Source organism: Protopterus annectens, chromosome 4.part0 (genome assembly GCF_019279795.1).
Source record: "Protopterus annectens isolate FY-2018-M chromosome 4.part0, PAN1.0, whole genome shotgun sequence".
NCBI classification, from domain to species: Eukaryota; Metazoa; Chordata; order Ceratodontiformes; family Protopteridae; genus Protopterus; species Protopterus annectens.
The window spans coordinates 1,093,790,123-1,093,812,736 of NC_056733.1; the positions used below are offsets into that span (position 1 = coordinate 1,093,790,123).

The window sequence follows — 22,614 nt, forward strand, 5'->3', positions numbered from 1 at the left end:
TCCCAGGACCTCCATTCCACATTTCTGGAAACACTGGGAAACATAAAGGTCCTACCAAACACCTTAATATTGGGTGATTTCAATTACCCAAACATTAACTGGGAGAACTACTCAAGTACTAACTCCCTTGCCCAACATTTCCTAGAATTTATAAACTCAAACTCCCTGGATCAACTGGTCAGCACTCCCACCGAAGGTGACAACATATTGGACCTGGTCATCACCAACATGGGCGACCGGTGTTCCACACCGGAGGTCAACCTCTCGCTGGTTAGATCTGACCATAAACAAATCACTTTGGATTTCCACATTCAGCCCCATCCCCGGACAAGGAAACCACTGTGAAAAACTTTTCAAAAGCAAACTTCACGTTATTTAAGGCCGAGGTGGAAAGTTTCAAAGCCCCCATGCTAAAGGATAACACTGTCCAAACTGCAAAATCCTTTACTAATGCGTTCAATGGGTACCTACAAGAATGCATGGATCGTGCCATCCCAAGCAAAACCAAGACTCACTCCTCCAAGAAAAGGAAACCAGTCTGGTGGAACCCTGCCATAAACAAACTATACAATAGAAGGAGGAAACTAGTACAGGAAAGAGTAAAATCCCAAGAAGCGAAGACATCCCTGATCAGTATCAGCAAGAAACTATGATCCCTCATAAAATCATCCAAGGTGAGCTTTGAAAGAAAATTGCCAAGGACTCCAAAGATAACCACAAGGCATTCTTTAGCTATGTCAAGAATCTAAGTGGCAATGCTCAGATCTGCTCAGATTTAGTGCAGAATGGCACAAAATACACTGAACCGACTGATATCGCCAACATCCTGGCAGACAGGTTCAGTGCAAACTTCACCCCCCTCTCACCCACAAAAGGGCCCATAACCATACCAGAAGAATGTAGACCCCCTGAAATCACAGGCACTCAGGTTAAAACAGCCCTCTCCAAAGCCAAAAACACAGCATCAATGGGACTGGACGGTGTCCCAGGCTGCATTATACATGAGCTCAAAGACGAACTAACCCCTCACCTAAACACACTGTTCAAACTCAGCCTTTCCACAGGCTATGTACCCATAGAGTGGTGCACAGCAATGGTTATTCCGCTCCACAAAGGTAGAGCCACAACAGACCCCCAGGAACTATCACCCTGTAAGCCTGACTAGCTTGGTCTGCAAGGATATGGAGCGCATCATCATGGAACTCATTAACAGAGACATTGGGAACCTCCAAACACTGGACCCTACCCAGTTTGGCTTTGATAAGGGCAGATCATGCCTCCTAAACCTGGTGGATTTCCTTGAGACAGTTACCAAGGCTATAGACGAGGGAAAATTGGTACACACAGCCTACCTAGGCCTTGCAAAGGCATTCAACACCATTCCCCATTCTGGTATTACAGACAAGCTCACCAGCCTGAACATAAACCACTACGTCACAAGATGGGTTGCCAGCTGGCTCACAGACAGAACCCACATGGTGAGAGTTGCGGGAGCTAGGTCCGACTCTAAACCGGTTACAAGTGGCGTTCCTCAGGGCTGAGTCCTAGGACCCTTCCTGTTCGGCATATACTTCTCTGAAGTACAGGCAAGCACAGGAGGACTATGGCTGACCAAGTTCACAGACGACTGCAAACAAGGGGCTATTATTGACTCTCCGGCTGACACAGACATCTTCCAAAAGGGTCTCACTGAGACGGATACCTGGAGTCAAAATCATGACCTCAAGCTAAATGCCAAAAAGTGCATAGTCATCCCATTTGGGAAAAACAAAGTACCCACAAACTACCACATAAATGGTAGTCCCCTAAATATGGAAGACGTAATAAGGGATTTGGGGACCCAAGTAGATAGTAATCTCTCCTTTGATAATCACATTGCCAAAGTGGTTAGAAAATCCTTCTTTGTGGCCCACCTAATCACAAAAGGGTTTGCATCCAGATCAAAAGAGGTTGTTGTGCCCCTCTACGCATCACTCATCAGACCCATCATGGAGTACAACACCCCATTTGGGATGTACCTTACAAGACACCTGCAACAGCTGGAAAGACCACAGAAGTACCTCACCAAGAGGATCACTGGCCTCACACAGATGCCTTATGCAGTTCGACTGAATTAACTCCAGCTGTACTCGGTTGCATACCGCCTACTTAGAGGTGATCGCTGCCTGACATACAAGGCCATGTCCAACCCAGAATTGATGGACTTGCTCCACCTAAAGAAAACCATATCCCCTCGAGCCACATGCTCTAGGGATCTAAACCTCACCGCAGCAATAAATAGGACATGCTGGAGGGATAGATTCCTGTCCCAGAGACTTCCCATGCTTTGGAACAAGATTCCAATCTACATTAGGCAGAGCTCCTCACTAACACTCTTCAAGAGAAACCTTGACGAGTGGATGGGAAACAGAAAGTTTACCCCGGGGATCACTTCAGTGGCTCTGCTGGACAGAGGCACAGGGAACTAATCTAAGGGGGTGACGAAAGCCAACACATTCTGGCTAGGCCTATAAATGCCTTTGGGCAGATAGCCTAGTACCTACCCATGAACATATATCTCTACATCTTCTTGGCAGCTTTCTACTTAAAAAAAAAAAAAAAACTTCAAATGAAAAAATTATTTACTTTTCCATCTAGGTAACTACTAATAATTTATATGGGTTCAAGCTCCTAGGCAGTTAGATATTTTCCTGTGCTACGTTTGGGTGGGGGCACATGTCAGAATTAAAATTCAACTGCAGAGTCATATGGCTGCTTCATGTTCACAAAGAGCATGCAGAAGCACACAGTGACATGCCCACAGCTTCAATAACCAAAAGCATGGAGGTAGGAGAAGTAATGTGCTCTGTGCTTGATGTACACCGTATGCTTATGCAACTACAACATGCAGAAGTGTGCTACAGCAAGGAGGAAACTGTGCATGCTGTTGTAGTCACACATGCTTTAGTATGTATTTTAGGCAATGTTCTGTAGAGAGCTAGAAACCTGAACCCATTAAAATCTTAATAGTATGTAGTAAATTAGACCCTTATGCATGGTATACATAACTTTTAGTTATGTACTCACCATAACTTCAGATGTTTGGGATCCATCTCGCCTACATTCTGAATGATGGGTTCGGAGCCGATACCTCGGCTCCGACTCGGCACGCTTATGCTATAGAGTGAGGCCTCTTATTGGCTGAGCTTTCTTTATCCCAGGATGCACCACCACTAATCCCCCAGATCTTGTTTGTCCGCATTCATGCACACATGCACAGCTTGTTTATATAACATTGTTAGATGTTTCAAGATGAAACAACAGGATTCGGACCTTCTGATATCCTCTGATCTCCAAGGAAGGGGGAAGGAGGGTGGGTTATTAGGAATGTAGGCGAGATGGATCCCAAACATCTGAAGTTATGGTGAGTACATAACTAAAAGATGTTATGTGATCGAATCTCGCCTACATTCTGAATGATGGGACAGCGTCCCTAGCACCTAAATCCCGGGTGGCTCATTGGAAAACACTCCTGAGCACTGTGGAACCAAATGAAGCTCATCCTCTAGATGCCACATCTAATTTGTAGTGAGAAATGAAAGTATGCGGGGAAGACCATGTAGCCGCAGCACAAATGTCACCAATAGCAAGCTTAGAATGAAATGCTACTGAAGTAGCCATAGCCCTTGTAGAATGAGCCTTGACAGAGGTGGAAAGCTCCACGTTAGAAAAAATATAAGCTTGAGTAATACAGTCCCTGATCCATTTGGCAATAGTGACCTTTGTGACTGCGTTGCCCAATTTGTTTTCTGCAAAGGACACAAACAACTGATCTGTATTCCTTGACTGTTTGGTCCTATCCAAATAAAAACGTGACTGCCTATGGACATCTAGTGTGTGGAAAATAAATTCCGCTTCATTGGAGTATTTTGGGAAAAACACTGGGAGCTCTAATGACTGTTGTAAGCGTAAAGTAGAGCAGACTTTAGGAACAAAAGAAGGATTCGGTCTGAGGGAAACTCTGTCTGGATGAAAAACCAAGTACGGAGGTTTTACTGACAAAGCTTGAAGTTCTGAAACCCTTCTGGCTGAAGTAATTGCCACTAGGAAAGCTGTCTTCCATGATAGAAACTTTAAATCACAGGTAGCTGCCGGTTCAAGGGGGAAGAAGTTAAGGCACGTAATACTATATCCAGATCCCATGGAGGTGCAGGATGAGAAACTGGAGGTCTTAATAGAGCAGCACCTTTCAAGAAGGTCTTACACAACCTGTTGCTCATTAAAGGTGGGTCTATGGATTCATGAAAGTTAGAAATTGCTGCCAATTGTACTTTGATGGTAGAAACAGAAGAGCCTTGGTTGAAAAGAGAGGTTAGGAACTTGAGTACTTCTGCTACAGGAGTTGAAATGGGGTCCGGGACCCGGAGTTGAGCCCATATAGCAAACCTTTTCCATTTGCTAGAATAAAGTTTCTTCGTAGTCGACTTGTGGGCTGAAGACAATATGCGCACTACCTCTGGGTCTAGTGCATGTCTCCTGACTATGGTTGGAAGAGGAGGAGCCAGGCCGTCAATCTTAATGTGTGTAGGGACTGGTGTAGTAGTCCCGACTGATGAGTCAGTAGGTCTGGGATCTGGTCCAGGAACCATGGACCTTCCAGAGCATGTTTCGAAGATAGGGAAACCAGACTTGACGAGGCCAGTAAGGAGCAATTAAGATCATCTTGCTCCCTATGAGAAGCCTTCTGAATTACCTTGGGTAGTAGCGGAACTGGAGGGAAGGCATAAAGCAGGCCGGTGGGCCAAGGATGGACTAACGTGTCCATAGGGCTCTTCCCCGGAGCCGGGGATAGGGAGAAAAAATCCTTGCACTTCGCATTCAGAGGAGTCGCGAAGAGGTCGCAACAAGGAACTCCCCATTCGCTGAAAATATGTCTTGTAATAGTTATGTTCAGAGACCACTCGTGAGGAGAGAGAATGGTCCTGCTCAACCTGTCGGCTACGACATTGGATTTGCCTGGTATGTGAGTTGCCACTAGGAAGCGATTGGTTGAGATTGCCCATTCCCAGACCCTCATCGCTTCTCTGCAAAGAGGATAGGATCTGGTCCCTCCCTGCTTGTTCAGGTACCAGACAACTGACATGTTGTCCGTGTGAACAGCAATTACGCCCTGAGGGAGGTAACAGTGAAGGGCTTGAAGGGACAGGAGTACTGCTCTCATCTCTAGGATGTTGATGTGGAGAGAGGTCTCTTCCGGATGCCATTTGCCCTGGACTGACCTGCCCAGGGTATGCCCCCCCCAACCCCATCTGGGAGGCGTCCGTGGTCAACGTGGCTGCCGAAGGAGGAAGAGCAAAGGGTCGTCCCTGATCCAAATTGGAAGACACTAGCCACCAGCGAAGGTCTCGTCTGCAAGATTCTGTGATCCATATTAGATGATTGAGAGGGAGTTCCTGAAAGGACCATTGAGTTGAGAGAAGCCACTGGAGGATTCTCATGTGTAATCTTGCCAAGGGAACTAGCAGAACTGTGGCAGACATCGATCCCAATAGTTGCAAGACCATTCTGGCTGGGGCTTTGGACTTGGGGAGTAGGGCTCGAACCTGACTTTGTATGATCTGAATTCTGTCTGCAGGTAGATAGACCCGCATCTGGTTTGAATCTATCTCTGCCCCTATGAATTTTATCCTTTGAGATGGCCGTAACACAGACTTTGGCCAATTGAAGGTGATTCCTAGGGAATTGCCCAGTGATGTTGTGGCCTGCAGGCTCTGTAGAAGTAGATGCTTTGAGGTGGCAGTTAGAAGCCAGTCGTCTAGTGCGGAAACACCTGGAATCCTAGACTCCTCAAGTGAGCAGTCACTACTGCCAAGCATTTGGTGAACACCCTGGGGCTGTGGTGAGACCAAAGGGCAGCGCACAAAACTGAAAATGACTGCTTCCTAGGCTGAAGCGCAAGTGTCTCCTGGACGTTTGATGTATTTTGATATGGTAATACGCATCCTTGAGGTCTATGGAGCACATCCAAACACCTTTCTCCAACAACGGGAGAATGGTTTGTAAAGTGACCATTCGGAACTTGGACTTCTTGACTGAACGGTTTAGGTTGCTTAGGTCCAAAATGGGCCTCAAGTCCCCGGTCTTTTTTGGCACTAAAAAGAATCTTGAGTAAGTCCCTAATCCGATTTGGTCTGCGGGGACCGGTTGGCTGGGTCCTTTTTGCAGCAGTTTTGAAATTTCTATGGCTGCGGTATCCCGTTGACTGGGTGGCGGGTCCGAGATTCTTTTGGACTGAGGGGGGGGCAACAGAATGGGATGGTGTAACCTCCGGCGATAATTTGAAGCACCCATCGGTCCTGAGTGATCCTTTCCCAGGCCTTTAGGTGCTTCGAAAAACGACCCCCAACTGGCTCCGGAGCAGCACAGCCGGGCAATCCCTCAGGGACTATGAAAAGTTGAGGAGCCACGAAAGGACTCGTGGTCTCCAGTGTTGCGGGGGCCTCTGCCGCCTCTGGGACGGCGTCTTCCTGATGAATTTCCCCCTCCTCTGCCTCTGGAGGGGGAACCTTCCTGCTGAGAGGAGTAAGACTTCTGCGATCTCCGGAACCACATCTTCCCTCCTCTTTTAGCCTTGGAATAAGGCCGAAAGGGAGTGGAAAATCGTGCCCCTACGGCAGTCAGAGTCTTACCCTCCTGTTCACAGCGGGTAAGTGTGTCTTTCACCTTGGGCCCAAACAGGGAGGACCCATCAAATGGGGCATCGGCGAATGAAGACTTGAAGGCCTCAGCAAAATGACACAGGCGAAGCCGGGCTTGCCTCCGTAGCGCAATGCCTGTACCTGCCGCTCTACTCGCCCCCTCGGCATCTGAGATGAGCCTCATGGACGAGTTTGAGATGGATGACATCGTAGCCAGCTGAGATCCAACCGTCTGGGCCAGCTCCTCAGGCAGGTTACCTAAGAGGGTATCGGATAGCTCCTTAATCAGATCCCTCTGGAATCTCGTAAAGTGCGTTAGGTAGTTCAGAGACCTCAAAGTAAAGGCCGCTGAACTAAGGGTGCGCTTGCCGTACCGATCCATGCTCCTAGACTCCTTATTAGGAGGATGGATGGACGTAGAAGCCTCTGCTACATCCTGCTGTGTAGTAGATGCCACCACCATAGCATCCACAGCCACACCTTTCGTGAGGAACTCTCTATCTGGGGGTGCTGAAAGAAATTTGTTTGGACGAGCGGGCACCGGTTCCACAGAGTCCGGGTGCCCCACACTCTTCGACAGATCAAATCCAAGAGCTCGTCGAAGGGCTTAGACACCCAGGAGGCGGAGGGCTGAGCCCCGAAGGCCTTCAGGAACACTGACTCATCAGCAGAGGGAGGTTTGGACTGCCAGCCGCCTCGTTGTTTTAGGGCTTCAAGGATGTCTGCAAAGGAGACATCATCCGAGGACGACTTGGGGGACCCCTCTGCATCATCGAGATCGGTGTCAGATGTCAAAGACTCGTCAGGGGAGTCAACGTGCTTCCTCTTGCACGTTTTCTTCCTGGGAGGTTCATCCGAAGAGGCTTCAGAAGGACCTCCAGGAGGGGGAGAAACCCCAGCAGGGGTAACCTGAGGCCCAGGGGCTCCACTGTCTGCTGACAGGGGAACTGCCAATGACCCAGTCTCCAAGAGTAGGGAAGGAGCCGGGGAAACTGTGGAGGTGGCCAAAGAAGATTTGGCTAGAGCACTCCTTATAGCCCTGAAGGTGGGACCACCAGAATCCTGGGAAGGTCCCCCCTCCGTGGCCACGACAGTAGACGGTACTCCCGCCGCCGATGCACCAAGAGGAAGACTTGGGACCGAAGGCATCAATCCCGAAGCCTCTCCCCTAGGGCCGAAGGAAGAAGTCCGTGCACTGAACTCCGACCCAGGAGCCGGAGTCGGAGCAAGGGTCGGGTCTGACCCTAACACCTCCACTGGTTCCACCAACACCCGCTCCAATGGTGCCGAAGCTGTTGGAGGAGGAAGAACTGTAAGGGAGTGGACCATTGGCTCCGAAGCCAAATGGGCTGGAGCCGAAACTTTTAGTTATCTACTCACCATAACTTCAGATGTTTGGGATCCATCTCGCCTACATTCTGAATGATGGGTTCGGAGCCGATCCCTCAGCTCAGACTCGGCACGCTTATGCTATAGAGCGAGGCCTCTTATTGGCTGAGCTTTCTTTATCCCAGGATGCACCACCACTAATCCCCCAGATCTTGTTTGTCCGCATTCATGCACACATGCACAGCTTGTTTATATAACATTGTTAGATGTTTCAAGATGAAACAACAGGATTCGGACCTTCTGATATCCTCTGATCTCCAAGGAAGGGGGAAGGAGGGTGGGTTATTAGGAATGTAGGCGAGATGGATCCCAAACATCTGAAGTTATGGTGAGTACATAACTAAAAGATGTTATGTGATCCGATCTCGCCTACATTCTGAATGATGGGACAGCGTCCCTAGCACCTAAATCCCGGGTGGCTCATTGGAAAACACTCCTGAGCACTGTGGAACCAAATGAAGCTAGTCCTCTAGATGCCACATCTAATTTGTAGTGAGAAATGAAAGTATGCGGGGAAGACCATGTAGCCGCAGCACAAATGTCACCAATAGCAAGCTTAGAATGAAATGCTACTGAAGTAGCCATAGCCCTTGTAGAATGTGCCTTGACAGTGGTGGAAAGCTCCTCGTTAGAAAAAATATAAGCTTGAGTAATACAATCCCTGATCCATTTGGCAATAGTGACCTTTGTGACTGCGTTGCCCAATTTGTTTTCTGCAAAGGACACAAACAATTGATCTGTATTCCTTGACTGTTTGGTCCTATCCAAATAAAAACGTAACTGCCTATGGACATCTAGTGTGTGGAAAATAAATTCCGCTTCATTGGAGTATTTTGGGAAAAACACTGGGAGCTCTAATGACTGTTGCAAGCATAAAGTAGAGCAGACTTTAGGAACAAAAGAAGGATTCGGTCTGAGGGAAACTCTGTCTGGATGAAACACCAAGTACGGAGGTTTTACTGACAAAGCTTGAAGTTATGAAACCCTTCTGGCTGAAGTAATTGCAACTAGGAAAGCTGTCTTCCATGATAGAAACTTTAAATCACAGGTAGCTGCCGGTTCAAAGGGGGAAGAAGTCAAGGCACGTAATACTATATCCAGATCCCATGGAGGTGCAGGATGAGAAACTGGAGGTCTTAATAGAGCAGCACCTTTCAAGAAGGTCTTACACAACCTGTTGCTCATTAAAGGTGGGTCTATGGATTCATGAAAGTTAGAAATTGCTGCCAATTGTACTTTGATGGTAGAAACAGAAGAGCCTTGGTTGAAAAGAGAGGTTAGGAACTTAAGTACTTCTGCTACGGGAGCTGAAATGGGGTCCAGGCCCCGGAGTTGAGCCCAAATAGCAAATCTTTTCCATTTGCTAGAATAAAGTTTCTTCGTAGTCGACTTGTGGGCTGAAGACAATATGCGCACTACCTCTGGGTCTAGTGTATGTCTCCTGACTATGGTTGGAAGAGGAGGAACCAGGCCGTCAATCTTAATGTGTGTAGGGACTGGTGTAGTAGTCCCGACTGATGAGTCAGTAGGTCTGGGATCTGGTCCAGGAACCATGGACCTTCCAGAGCATGTTTCCGAAGAAAGGGAAACCAGACTTGACAAGGCCAGTAAGGAGCAATTAAGATCATTTTGCTCCCTAAGAGAGAAGCCTTTTGAATTACCTTGGGTAAGAGAGGAACTGGAGGGAAGGCATAAAGCAGGCCGGTGGGCCAAGGATGGACTAACGCGTCCATAGGGCTCTTCCCCGGAGCCGGGGATAGGGAGAAAAAATCCTTTCATTTCGCATTCAGAGGAGTCGCGAAGAGGTCGCAACAAGGAACTCCCCATTCGCTGAAAATCTGTCTTGTAATAGTTATGTTCAGAGACCACTCGTGAGGAGAGAGAATGGTCCTGCTCAACCTGTCGGCTACGACATTGGATTTGCCCGGTATGTGAGTTGCCACTAGGAAGCGATTGGTTGAGATTGCCCATTCCCAGACCCTCATCGCTTCTCTGCAAAGAGGATAGGATCTGGTCCCTCCCTGCTTGTTCAGGTACCAGACAACTGACATGTTGTCCGTGTGAACAGCAATTACGCCCTGAGGGAAGTAACAGTGAAGGGCTTGAAGGGACAGAAGTACTGCTCTCATCTCTAGGATGTTGATGTGGAGAGAGGTCTCTTCTGGATGCCATTTGTCCTGGACTGACCTGCCCAGGGAATGCCCCCCCACCCCGTCTGGGAGGCGTCCGTGGTCAACGTGGCTGCCAGAGGAGGAAGAGCAAAGGGTCATCCCTGATCCAAATTGGAAGACACTAGCCACCAGCGAAGGTCTCGTCTGCAAGATTCTGTGATCCATATTAGATGATTGAGAGGGAGTTCCTGAAAGGACCATTGAGTTGAGAGAAGCCATTGGAGGATTCTCATGTGTAACCTTGCCAAGGGAACTAGCAGAACTGTGGCAGACATCGATCCCAATAGTTGCAAGACCATTCTGGCTGGGGCTTTGGACTTGGGGAGTAGGGCTCGAACCTGACTTTGTATGATCTGAATTCTGTCTGCAGGTAGATAGACCCGCATCTGGTTTGAATCTATCTCTGCCCCTATGAATTTTATCCTTTGAGATGGCCGTAACACAGACTTTGGCCAATTGAAGGTGATTCCTAGGGAATTGCCCAGTGATGTTGTGGCCTGCAGGCTCTGTAGAAGTAGATGCTTTGAGGTGGCAGTTAGAAGCCAGTCGTTTAGGTACGGAAACACCTGGAATCCTAGACTCCTCAAGTGAGCAGTCACTACTGCCAAGCATTTGGTGAACACCCTGGGGGCTGTGGTGAGACCAAAGGGCAGCGCACGAAACTGAAAATGACTGCTTCCTAGGCTGAAGCGCAAGTGTCTCCTGGACGTTTGATATATTTTGATATGGTAATACGTGTCCTTGAGGTCTATGGAGCACATCCAAACACCTTTCTCCAACAGCGGGAGAATGGTTTGTAAAGTGACCATTCGGAACTTGGACTTCTTGACTGAACGGTTTAGGTTGCTTAGGTCCAAAATGGGCCTCAAGTCCCCGGTCTTTTTTGGCACTAAAAAGAATCTTGAGTAAGTCCCTAATCCGATCTGGTCTGCGGGGACCGGTTGGATGGCTCCTTTTTGCAGCAGTTTTGAAATTTCTATGGCTGCGGTATCCCGTTGACTGGGTGGCGGGTCCGGGATTCTTTTGGACTGAGGGGGGGGACAACAGAATGGGATGGTGTAACCTCCGGCGATAATTCGAAGCACCCATCGGTCCTGAGTGATCCTTTTCCAGGCATTTAGGTGCTTCGAAAAACGACCCCCGACTGGCTCCGGAGCAACACAGCCGGGCAATCCCTCAGGGACTATGAAAAGTTGAGGAGCCACGAAAGGACTCGCGGTCTCCAGTGTTGCGGGGGCCTCTGCCGCCTCTGGGACGGCGTCTTCCTGATGAATTTCCCCTTCCTCTGCCTCTGGAGGGGGAATCTTCCTGCTGAGAGGGGTAAGACTTCTGCGATCTCCGGAACCACATCTTCCCTCCTCTTTTAGCCTTGGAATAAGGCCGAAAGGGAGTGGAAAATCGTGCCCCTACGGCAGTCAGAGTCTTACCCTCCTGTTCACAGCGGGTAAGTGTGTCTTTCACCTTGGGCCCAAACAGGGAGGACCCATCAAATGGGGTGTCGGCGAATGAAGACTTGAAGGCCTCCGCAAAATGACACAGGCGAAGCCAGGCTTGTCTCCGTAGCGCAATGCCTGTACCCGCCGCTCTACTCGCCCCCTCGGCCGCATACGAGATGAGCCTCATGGATGAGTTTGAGATGGACGACATCATAGCCAGCTGAGATCCAACCGTCTGGGCCAGCTCCTCAGGCAGGTTACCTAAGAGGGTATCGGATAGCTCCTTAATCAGATCCTTCTGGAATCTCGTAAAGTGCGTTAGGTAGTTCAGAGACCTCAAAGTAAAGGCCGCTGAACTAAGGGTGCGCTTGCCGTACCGATCCATGCTCCTAGACTCCTTATTAGGAGGATGGACGGACGTAGAAGCCTCTGCTACATTCTGCTGTGTAGCAGATGCCACCACCATAGCATCCACAGCCACACCTTTCGTGAGGAACTCTCTATCCGGGGGTGCTGAAAGAAATTTGTTTGTATGAGCGGGCACCGGTTCCACAGAGTCCGGGTGTTTCCACGCCCTTCGACAGATCAAATCCAAGAGCTCGTCGAAGGGCGGAGATACCCAGGAGGCGGAGGGCTGAGCCCCAAAGGCCTTCAGGAACACCGACTCATCAGCAGAGGGAGGTTTGGACTGCCAGCTGCCTCGTTGTTTTAGGGCTTCAAGGATGTCTGCAAAGGAGACATCATCCGAGGACGACTTGGGGGACCCCTCTGCATCATCGAGATCGGTGTCAGATGTCAAAGACTCATCAGGGGAGTCAACGTGCTTCCTCTTGCACGTTTTTTTCCTGGGAGGTTCATCCGAAGAGGCTTCAGAAGGACCTCCAGGAGGAGGAGAAACCCCAGTGGGGGTAACCTGAGGCCCAGGGGCTCCGCTGTCTGCTGACAGGGGAACTGCTAACGACCCAGTCTCCAAGAGTAGGGAAGGAGCCGGGGAAACCGTGGAGATGGCCAAAGAAGATTTGGCTGGAGCACTCCTCATTGCCCTGAAGGCGGGACCATCAGAATCCTGGGAAGGTCCCCCCTCCATGGCCACGACAGTAGACGGTACTCCCACCGCCGACGCACCAAGAGGAAGACTTGGGACCGAAGGCATCAATCCCGAAGCCTCCCCCCAGGGCCGAAGGAAGAAGTCAGTGCACTGAACTCCGACCCAGGAGCCGAAGTCGGAGCAAGGGTCGGGTCTGACCCTAACACCTCCACTGGTTCCACCAACACCCGCTCCAACAGTGCTGAAGCTGTTGGAGGAGGAAGAACTGTAAGGGAGTGGACCATCGGCTCCGAAGCCAAATGGGCTGGAGCCGAAACCATCTTTTGGAACACCGGAGACTGGAAGAGTCGAAGGAGTACCCTGTCGATGTCCAAATCAGACATCCTGGAAGACCTCGAGGATACCGATCGGGCCCGAACCGATTTCTCCATCGGCTCCGAAGGGCCTGGGGACCGGCTCCGAAAGGATTCCACTATTATCGGCTCCGAGGAAGCCTTCACCGAAATTTCTCTCGGCTCCGATAAAGACTTCGGCTCCGAGGGGGAAGTGTCTGAGCCGATGACCCTTATCGGCTCCAATATCAGTGGAGCCGATGAGGATGACCCGCCTCTCGATGCTCCAGACCTCGGCTCCGAAACCAGAGGGGTCGAGGTAGGAGGCATCGAGGCAGACCGTTCCGACCTCGGCTCTGAAGTCCGTGGAGCCGATGGAGAAGTCTGCTTGCCTTTCTTAGCCGTCGGCTCCGACTGACTGGTCGGAGCCGGGCCTCTTCTTAGAAGAAGGAGAGGAAGATAAAGCCTCCTCAAAAGAAGGCTTGATTAATCCTCTAAGGATTAATTTGTTTTTCCTCTCCTGGAGGACTCGAGAGGAAAATGCATGGCACACACTGCAGGATTCTTGGAGATGTTTGGCGCCAAGACAATAGACGCACGAGGAGTGGTCGTCCGTAATGGACATTTTAAACCCACACCTCGTGCACTTCTTAAAACCGGATGGTTTGTGTTCCTTAGACATAGTTGTAAAAACAGGAACAACAGTAAACTTTAAACAGCTTAGGATACAGGTACAACAAATATGCCAAAAAAAATATAAATACTGAAAGAGAAACTTTTCCCTTTTTTTTTTTTTTTTACTGTAAGAAAAAAGAAAGAAAGAAAGCAAGGAGGGTCAAGACCCTCTAACTCAAATGGGTACTTGACCCACACACAACCAATAAAGCAGTTAGAACAGGGAAGGCCCCTCTGACTGAAAGGAATCTTCTCTGACAGGAAATTTTAAGTAAAAATCAATAAATCACCAAGAAACACACTCATACACAAATAATAGCCATTAAAACAGCTTTTGGGTTGAAAAAAAGAACATTTCTGACAGGAAAAGATACTATTAATATAGTACTTAGCCCAGCCAATGTTGAGACCACGTCCAAGCTCTGTAAGTGGCAAACGAGATCTGGGGGATTAGTGGTGGTGCATCCTGGGATAAAGAAAGCTCAGCCAATAAGAGGCCTCGCTCTATAGCATAAGCGTGCCGAGTCGGAGCCGAGGGATCGGCTCCGAACCCATCATTCAGAATGTAGGCGAGATCGGATCACATAACATCCATCTTTTGGAACACTGGAGACTGGAAGAGTCGAAGGAGTACCCTGTCGATGTCCGAATCAGACATCCTGGAAGATCTCGAGGATACCGATCGGGCCCGAACCGATTTCTCCATCGGCTCCGAAGGGCCTGGGGACCGGCTCCGAAAGGATTCCACTATTATCGGCTCCGAGGAAGTCTTCACCGAAATTTCTCTCGGCTCCGATAAAGACTTCGGCTTCGAGGGGGAAGTGTCTGAGCCGATGACCCTTATCGGCTCCAGTATCAGTGGAGCCGATGAGGATGACCCGCCTCTCGATGCTCCAGACCTCGGCTCCGAAACCAGAGGGGTCGAGGTAGGAGGCATCGAGGCAGACCGTTCCGACCTCGGCTCCGAAGTCCGTGGAGCCGATGGAGAAGTCTGCTTGCCTTTCTTAGCCGTCGGCTCCGACTGACTGGTCGGAGCTGACACTTTCCTCTTCTTAGAAGAAGAAGAGGAAGATAAAGCCTCCTCAAAAGAAGGCTTGATTAATCCTCTAAGGATTAATTTGTTTTTCCTCTCCTGGAGGACTCGAGAGGAAAACGCATGGCACACACTGCAGGATTCTTGGAGATGTTTGGCGCCAAGACAATAGACGCACGAGGAGTGGTCGTCCGTAATGGACATTTTAAACACACACCTCGTGCACTTCTTAAAATCAGATGGTTTATGTTCCTTAGACATAGTTGTAAAAACAGAGACAACAGTAAACTTTAAACAGCTTAGGACACAGGTACAACAAATATGCCAAAAAATATATAAATACTGAAAAGAGAAACTTTTCCCCTTTTTTTTTACACAGTAAGAAAAAAGAAAGAAAGCAAGGAGGATCAAGACCCTCTAACTCAAATGGGTACTTGACCCACACACAACCAATAAAGTAGTTAGAACAGGGGAAGGCCCCTCTGACTGAAAGGAATCTTCTCTGACAGGAAATTTTAAGTATAAATCAATAAATCACCAAGAAACACACTCATACACAAATAGCCATTAAAACAGCTTTTGGGTTGAAAAAAAGAAAATTTCTGACAGGAAAAGATACTATTAATATAGTACTTAGCCCAGCCAATGTTGAGACCACGTCCAAGCTCTGTAAGCGGCAAACGAGATCTGGGGGATTAGTGGTGGTGCATCCTGGGATAAAGAAAGCTCAGCCAATAAGAGGCCTCGCTCTATAGCATAAGCGTGCCGAGTCGGAGCCGAGGTATCGGCTCTGAACCCATCATTCAGAATGTAGGCGAGATCGGATCACATAACATCTCAACATTTCTATACTGTATTCCAGTAGCCATTACCTCTAGTGGTATGGTTACTGTTTAGAAGTAGACTGCTTACAAAAAATAAAAATAAATAAAAGATCGTGTTCTACAGTTTTGTGTTTATATAACTGGATATAAAATAGTCTGAAGATAATTTGTAAATAGAAAGTGAATCATTGTCTCAAGTCATTGTCAGCTTAACAGTAAATATTCCAAAATAATAGGATAGGTTGCTAATGAAATTGAGAAACTAGTATGGATGGGAATTCACAGTGAGATTCAGGAGTAAAATGAATGCTCAGAGAGGTAGATAGCAGCTGCATGTCGATACTAGAGATACTAAGAAACCGTTGGATGAATATTTATATGTGGCTAGAGGACAATGGAATATGCATGGATAGTGAGATGGAAAATCTGCAGGACTGAAGACACTGGGATGTCGGTCAGAATGTATGGACAAATGACAATGAAAAAGCAGAAAGGCATTTGAACGTTATTTGCAAACACCGATTGCAGATACATTTTGGATAGCAGCCCACTGTTGGGGATTTGTATATTGGTTAAGGCATTAACCTCCCAAATCCAACGTGCAGAGTTTAATCCTCACCTGTGAAGAGAATTGGCTAGATTTCAAATGGCCTACAAAGACAACTAGCCTGACACTAGGCAGAAATAAGGCATGACTGCATCTTTTGGAGGCTAACGCGATTGATACAGAGGATTGTAGTGGATCAATTCATGTATGTGAAAACCGAGTTAAAATTTTGAGGCAATGCTGAGCAAGAGTTGAACTCGAAAATGAGGAGACACACATACAAACATAAAAATACAAACACACAGCAGTAACGGAGTTAGCTTATGTTTAAATTACAAGCCAGATTTTGCTGTTGCTTTCTTTAAAGAATACATATGGAGGGAAGTCTCCGAAAAGATACTATGAGGCATAAATTTATACACAATACAGGATTATCCTGCTTTGTTTGTAAAATATTACAATGTTTTAACCGCAATAATAACTGAAAAAGTGCATTAGAAGAAAGTGAGACTTTGTGTTAATCTAAAGCATTGGCTCATTCATATTTTAAAACGCTTCGTGTCGCTGTTGGTCTATAATTTTGCACATTAGTAACCTCAGCTCTATGAACAGCCTACTTTCCACGGGTTCATTAGGAATCGGTGCACGGTGGGGAGAGCTCTTCTGAAGACCACACAGAAGCTCTAATAGCGGAGGAGTCGCCTGGGACCGTTACCCAGTGCTTAGATAATTAGAAAAAGGACAGTTTTTGTAATGGATGACATGGATTTAGTCACAAATTTGTCCGCAAAAAGGCAAGTTGTTCGCTTACTTCTGGTGATTATATTAAGTGGCGTAGTAGATTCTTCTTTACGCTACTCCGTGCGCGAAGAACTGTCCAAAGGGTCTGTGGTCTCTAATATCGCCAGTGACCTGGGAGTGGACCCTGGACTGTTATCTAATGGAGGGGCGCGTATTGTTTGTGAGGGCGCCCAGCAGTACTTTCAGGTAAATACCAAGACCGGAGTATTATTAGTAAATGAAAGGATAGACAGGGAGGGGATATGTGGACAGACTGATCACTGCTTACTGTACTTTCAGCTAGTAATTGAAAATCCCTTACAACTTTACCGTGCAGAGGTAGAAATTTTAGATGTGAATGACAATTCTCCGACTTTTCCACAAAACGAGATCGTTATCTCAGTGCCAGAGCATGCACCCCCAGGAACTAAGTTCTCGTTGGAAAGAGCTCAGGATTTGGACGTGGGTAACAATGCTGTGCAAAACTACATGATTAGTTCCAATGAGTATTTCCGTTTGGATGTTCATAATGTAAATGATCAAGGCAAACGTGCAGAGATTGTGCTGTTGAAACAGTTAGATTATGAAAAGACGCGTAATGTAATGCTACAACTGACCGCAGTAGATGGCGGCGAACCTCGGAGAACTGGGACAGCTGTAGTGCAAATAATTGTTTTAGACATCAACGACAACCCACCAGTTTTTAATCAGTCAGTTTATAAAGTGAAGCTTTTGGAGCAGAATACAATAAATTATGTGGCACTGAAGGTGACCGCCACAGACCTAGATGATGGACCTAATGGTGACATCACTTATGCATTTTCTCATATTTTAGAATCACACCGAGGCATATTCAGGTTAAATAATACAACCGGAGAAATACTTGTTGCTGAACCACTAGATTTTGAGGACACCAGCATTTATCAGATGGAAGTGCAAGCCAAAGATGGCGGAGGCTTGATTACGTACAGTAAGGTAGTAATTGAAATTGTTGATGTGAATGACAATGCACCAGAGATAATTTTAACCTCTGTAAGAAGTCCCCTACCGGAGGATTCATCTCCTCAGACGGTTGTAGCGCTTTTAAATGTCAAAGACCGAGATAGTGGGGGCGATGGGGACATCCGATGTACTGTCGTAACACATCAGCCTTTCAGATTAATGTCCTCTTTCAAGAATTTTTATCGTTTAGTAACAGAAGGCCGTCTTGACCGTGAGAAGATAGCAGAATACAACATTACTATCACTGCAACTGATGATGGGTCTCCATCACTGTCTTCAACAGCGGTTATAAGAGTACAAATTTCTGATGTTAATGACAACCCACCACTGTTTAGTAAAACATTGTATACCATGCAAATAATGGAGAACAACAAACCGGGAGCTCTAATTGGATCTGTTCTGGCAACCGACATGGATTCTGCCCCAAACGCACAGGTATCGTATTCATTCTTTGGAAAAAAAGTAAAGGATTTCCCCATGTCTCATTTCTTTATAGTTAATTCAGATAGTGGCAATGTGTACGCAGTGAGACCATTGGATTATGAGGAATTTAAAGAATTTACATTTCTTGTTCAAGCTCGGGATTCTGGTACTCCACCATTAAGTAGTAATACTACAGTGAAGTTATATATTATTGACCAAAATGATAACGCCCCCACTCTGCTACACCCCTCACCAAAAGACAGCTCTTTTTCTGCAGAGATTGTACCAAATAATGCAGATGTGGGCTATCTTGTCAGCAAGGTCGTTGCTGTTGATGCTGATTCGGGACAAAACGCCTGGCTTTCTTTTCACCTTCAGAAGGTTTCAGATCAGAGTCTTTTTTCAGTAGGATTGCACACCGGGGAAATAAGGACAATTCGGAAGATGACAGAGAGAGACAATACCAGACATACACTGATAGTAGTTGTTAAAGATAACGGGCAGCCCTCACTTTCTACAACAGCAACTGTGAAGATTTTAGCAGCAGAAACCTTTTCGGGACACCATTTGGAAACTGTCCACAAGGAAAATGTGGAAGAATTTGACTCGAATTTAACAATGTATTTAATAATTGCATTAGCAACTGTTACTTTCTTGTTTCTTGCATCAATAATACTGTTACTAACTCTCAAAGCCTATAAAATCAGAAAAGCAAATCATTTTGGTGTGGTAGATCAGAATGTACCCAATTCACACGCAGTGAGCTTCAGAGCAAATTATCTGGGTTCACTTGCCAGAGGAACTATTCATCAGGGTTATTTTGGGGATGTCCAGCCCAGAGTGGAATCCTTCAGTTGTGAATTGAGACAGGAGGATCCCAATAAGACAACCGTTTATGGCAGAAATGAGCACAGCGGTCTCAATCCCTCACTTATTGATTTTAACAATACGAACGAGGTAGGAAATATCTGAGTTTCGTTTAGATATCTCTATATTTTCAACAAATTGTCAGTAATAATGTTTAGAACTGGAAATTAAAATGTCACAGAATTAACTCATTTCTAGACATTAAAAACAGCAATGGTATGTTCTCTCCCAAAGTAATTTCTCATTTGTAACTTGAAGTTGTGCACACTAACAGGTCAACTTAGAATCCAGGATCTATTGCAAAAAACCACCTTGAAGATCAGCGTTGTAAATAAGGTTTCCGCCTGTTGCTGATGACACGTGACAAGTCCATCTTGGGCAGGTGTGTCTTAAAATATCCCGATAATTTAGATTCAGGACAAAAATTCTTCTTAGATTTCAACTAACATTACTCAAAAAACTTATCTTGCAGATTATTTTATGTTGATAACTAGTGCTGGGTGGTGTAATCATTTCTTAACCCTAACTACCTGATTTGGGTCTATTGTGCGATTTTGCATATTTGGCTATGTATCTCGAAGTGGTGGACATCTGCTTGTAAGTATTTAACTGGAAGGTATTTAAATAGTCATCTACAAATTGTACTGTGTATGTTTTTCTATTATGAAAGCAAGGTAACAGTTTTTCTTTTGACGTTTCATGTGAAATTATTTTTTTGGCTTATCTGTAAGAGGCGCTCAGAAATACGAGGCAAGTAATGTTGTATTTAATAGATTAGAGATTATTAATAAATTACTTTTTTATATTCCTTATAAAGAAATATGCAAATATGCCAGCAGAATATCATCCAAATATGCCAATAGAAAACGACACGTGGTCTTTGGAGTTCAACAGACGGTTGCAACTTTTCCTTTATCATGCCTGATTTACTCAGTTTTTGTATCTAGCACAAACACTCAAACATTTTCACAGACTTACATTCCAGCACTACCTCTGGTAGGTTATTTCAGCTTCAATCACTTTTGATGTGGAAATACAAAGTCTGCTTTGAAGAGTTTCCTTCTGTCAGACTCCTACTATTCTTTTCCTCTTCTATATCCTTTCCAAACTCACCCCCCTTCCATACTCTGTCCAAGCAGTGAGTTCTTATCATAGCCCCTTGCTGTTTTCTGATCATATGTATAGATACCAAGCTCTGTAAGCCTTTCCTCATACATTGCCTACTCCATTTCCCTTGACATTTATGGTATATCTGTACTGCACACTCTCTTCTACCTTAATGTCATTGCTTCTGTACATCTATAAAACTGGACCTGTTACTCTAGATGCAGCCTCAACTGTGTTTTGTATAATGGAAGATGAACCAAACCACATAAAAGCAGTCACTTTATATAGAAATACACATTTCTTTTAGGTCTGAAGTCATAACAACACTATATAGCTATAGTTTTTGAAAATTTGTATATGTGTTACTTTTAAGACAAATAAAAGCCCCATTTCTGTTGTCTAGGGTTACCACCTGTCCCACTTTACGAGGGACAGTCCTTCTTTGGGCAATTGTGTCCTGCAAAAAAAATTGTAAAAATGGCAAATGTCCTGAGATTTTAGGGCAAAATTATTTCCTATATTTTATGTAATAGTTACATTAAACAGTTATTATGTATCTGAAACACCTAAATATTATAAGAAACAGAATAAGCAACTAAAATGCTACAATAATAAGGCTTTATTTAGGCAAAAAAGTGAAGTTCTGCCATTTGTACTGGTCGTGGGTATGTTTTGGCCTGCAAAATCTGATATTTATACCAAAATTGTCCCACTTTGGGCATTTGAAAAGGTGGCAACCCTACTGTTGTCAACTGAATGTTTTGCAATTGCTGCAGTTTGGAAATTTCAGAAGATCATACTGGGCTGAATTTGAAAATATTTTCTGAATTCTTCAAAATAGTTTTTTGATTCAGGATGAGATGCCTGAATGATTAGCTTTATACTGTAAAGTATATCACTAAATAACATTCAGGGAAAGCAGACAAAAGAATCTCATATATGTGCATGTCTGTCAGAACATGTAAAATATGTACATTTTGCTATAACATATAAATATGTGAACATTTTTTTCTTAGAAAAGAATATTATTTTAGTTCCAGTTTTGTAGCAACACTGATAAAATGTAAATATACTGGTGGCATTTAGCATTATAGAACCATGTCTGTGAATCTTTTTGAAAAGTTTTTGCAAAATGTTTTATGGTATGTAATTACCTCAGCTACAGGATGCATTTAGTTGCTGATTCTAGGTATAAAATATACATGCACAACTTTATTCACATTTTGCTTTAGGCATTTTTTTCATTATATTTAACATTAGTTTTGTGAAGTGCTTTGTTGTAAAGTACTGTAATAAAAGCTGAGTTAATGCACTTCACTGCAATTTCACTGCTGTGACATTGAGTGTGAGAGAGCAATCATGAATCCAGTAGGGGAAAATATTCATGAGAAATATGTAAGATTTTTACCTTTTATTTCTGATGTAACAACAACACAGTGAATATGTGTTCTAGATGTGTGTTGCACACCTCGCCCCAAGCAATAGCCATATACCTAGCCCTGTGGTGAATTGAGCATAATGTAGCATGCCAGAGTATGATAATGAAAAGCCTAAGAATCAGGAATTTTGACACCTATGTAGAAGAGGCAATATGTCAGACACTTTATGATTTCCTAACAAATATTTTAAGGAATTAGAACACCCACCTAAGATTGCTATTGCACCGTGAGGGATTTCAGTGCATACATTGTTCTTTTATCTGGAGAAATATGCAGATGCATTCTGATGCAATGACAAGCCAGCAAGTATATAATTTGGATAAGTGCTTTAATATCTGTATATTATCAGTCTCAGTAGATCAAATGGTCGTGCACTTGCCGTTGGTGTAGAAAGCTCTGGATTATATTCCCACCTCACATATTTGGATTAATTTCCCAGTACTGAAACTGCAGTGCAACACAAGAAGGATGCTATGCTGCTAGGTTTGCCATCTATCAGACAAGACAGTAATTCAAAGCCCCATCTGCCTGAGTAGCTGGCAGCTCAAGTGTATGTAAAAGATCCCATGACACTTATCAAAAAGAATAGGAGTGCTTTAATAATAACTTCCATTCATTTTATACTACAAATACTTTAAAAACAGTTATTTCAACTAATTTTTACAGTCATATTTAAAATTATTTATAAGTTATCAACACAAAAGAACTTAAACAATTACATTTTGTGCATCCTTTTTTTTCTATTTACCCTCTATCCCACACCCTTTCTAACACAACCATTTTCTTAGTTCAGCTAATACAGTCTCTTGTTCTATTTCTTTATTATATAACAAATTCTCAAATCTTTCATCACAGCATCTTTAT

General features: G+C 45.3%; 1 protein-coding gene across 9 annotated transcripts in view; it reads left to right on the top strand.

Annotated features, from left to right (window-relative positions):
* LOC122799766 (protocadherin beta-15-like) overlaps positions 1-22,614 on the top strand; it is an 886,413-nt gene that overhangs the window by 393,654 nt on the left and 470,145 nt on the right. Inside the window, exon 1 of one of the 9 annotated variants that reach the window (XM_044069045.1) lies at positions 16,662-19,294. The exons of the other annotated variants lie outside the window; for them this stretch is intronic. Coding sequence (XP_043924980.1) covers positions 16,886-19,294 — 2,409 coding nt within the window. The 5' untranslated portion in view covers positions 16,662-16,885. Of the gene's footprint in view, positions 1-16,661; positions 19,295-22,614 lie in introns of those variants that run through there. 9 annotated transcript variants of the gene reach the window in all.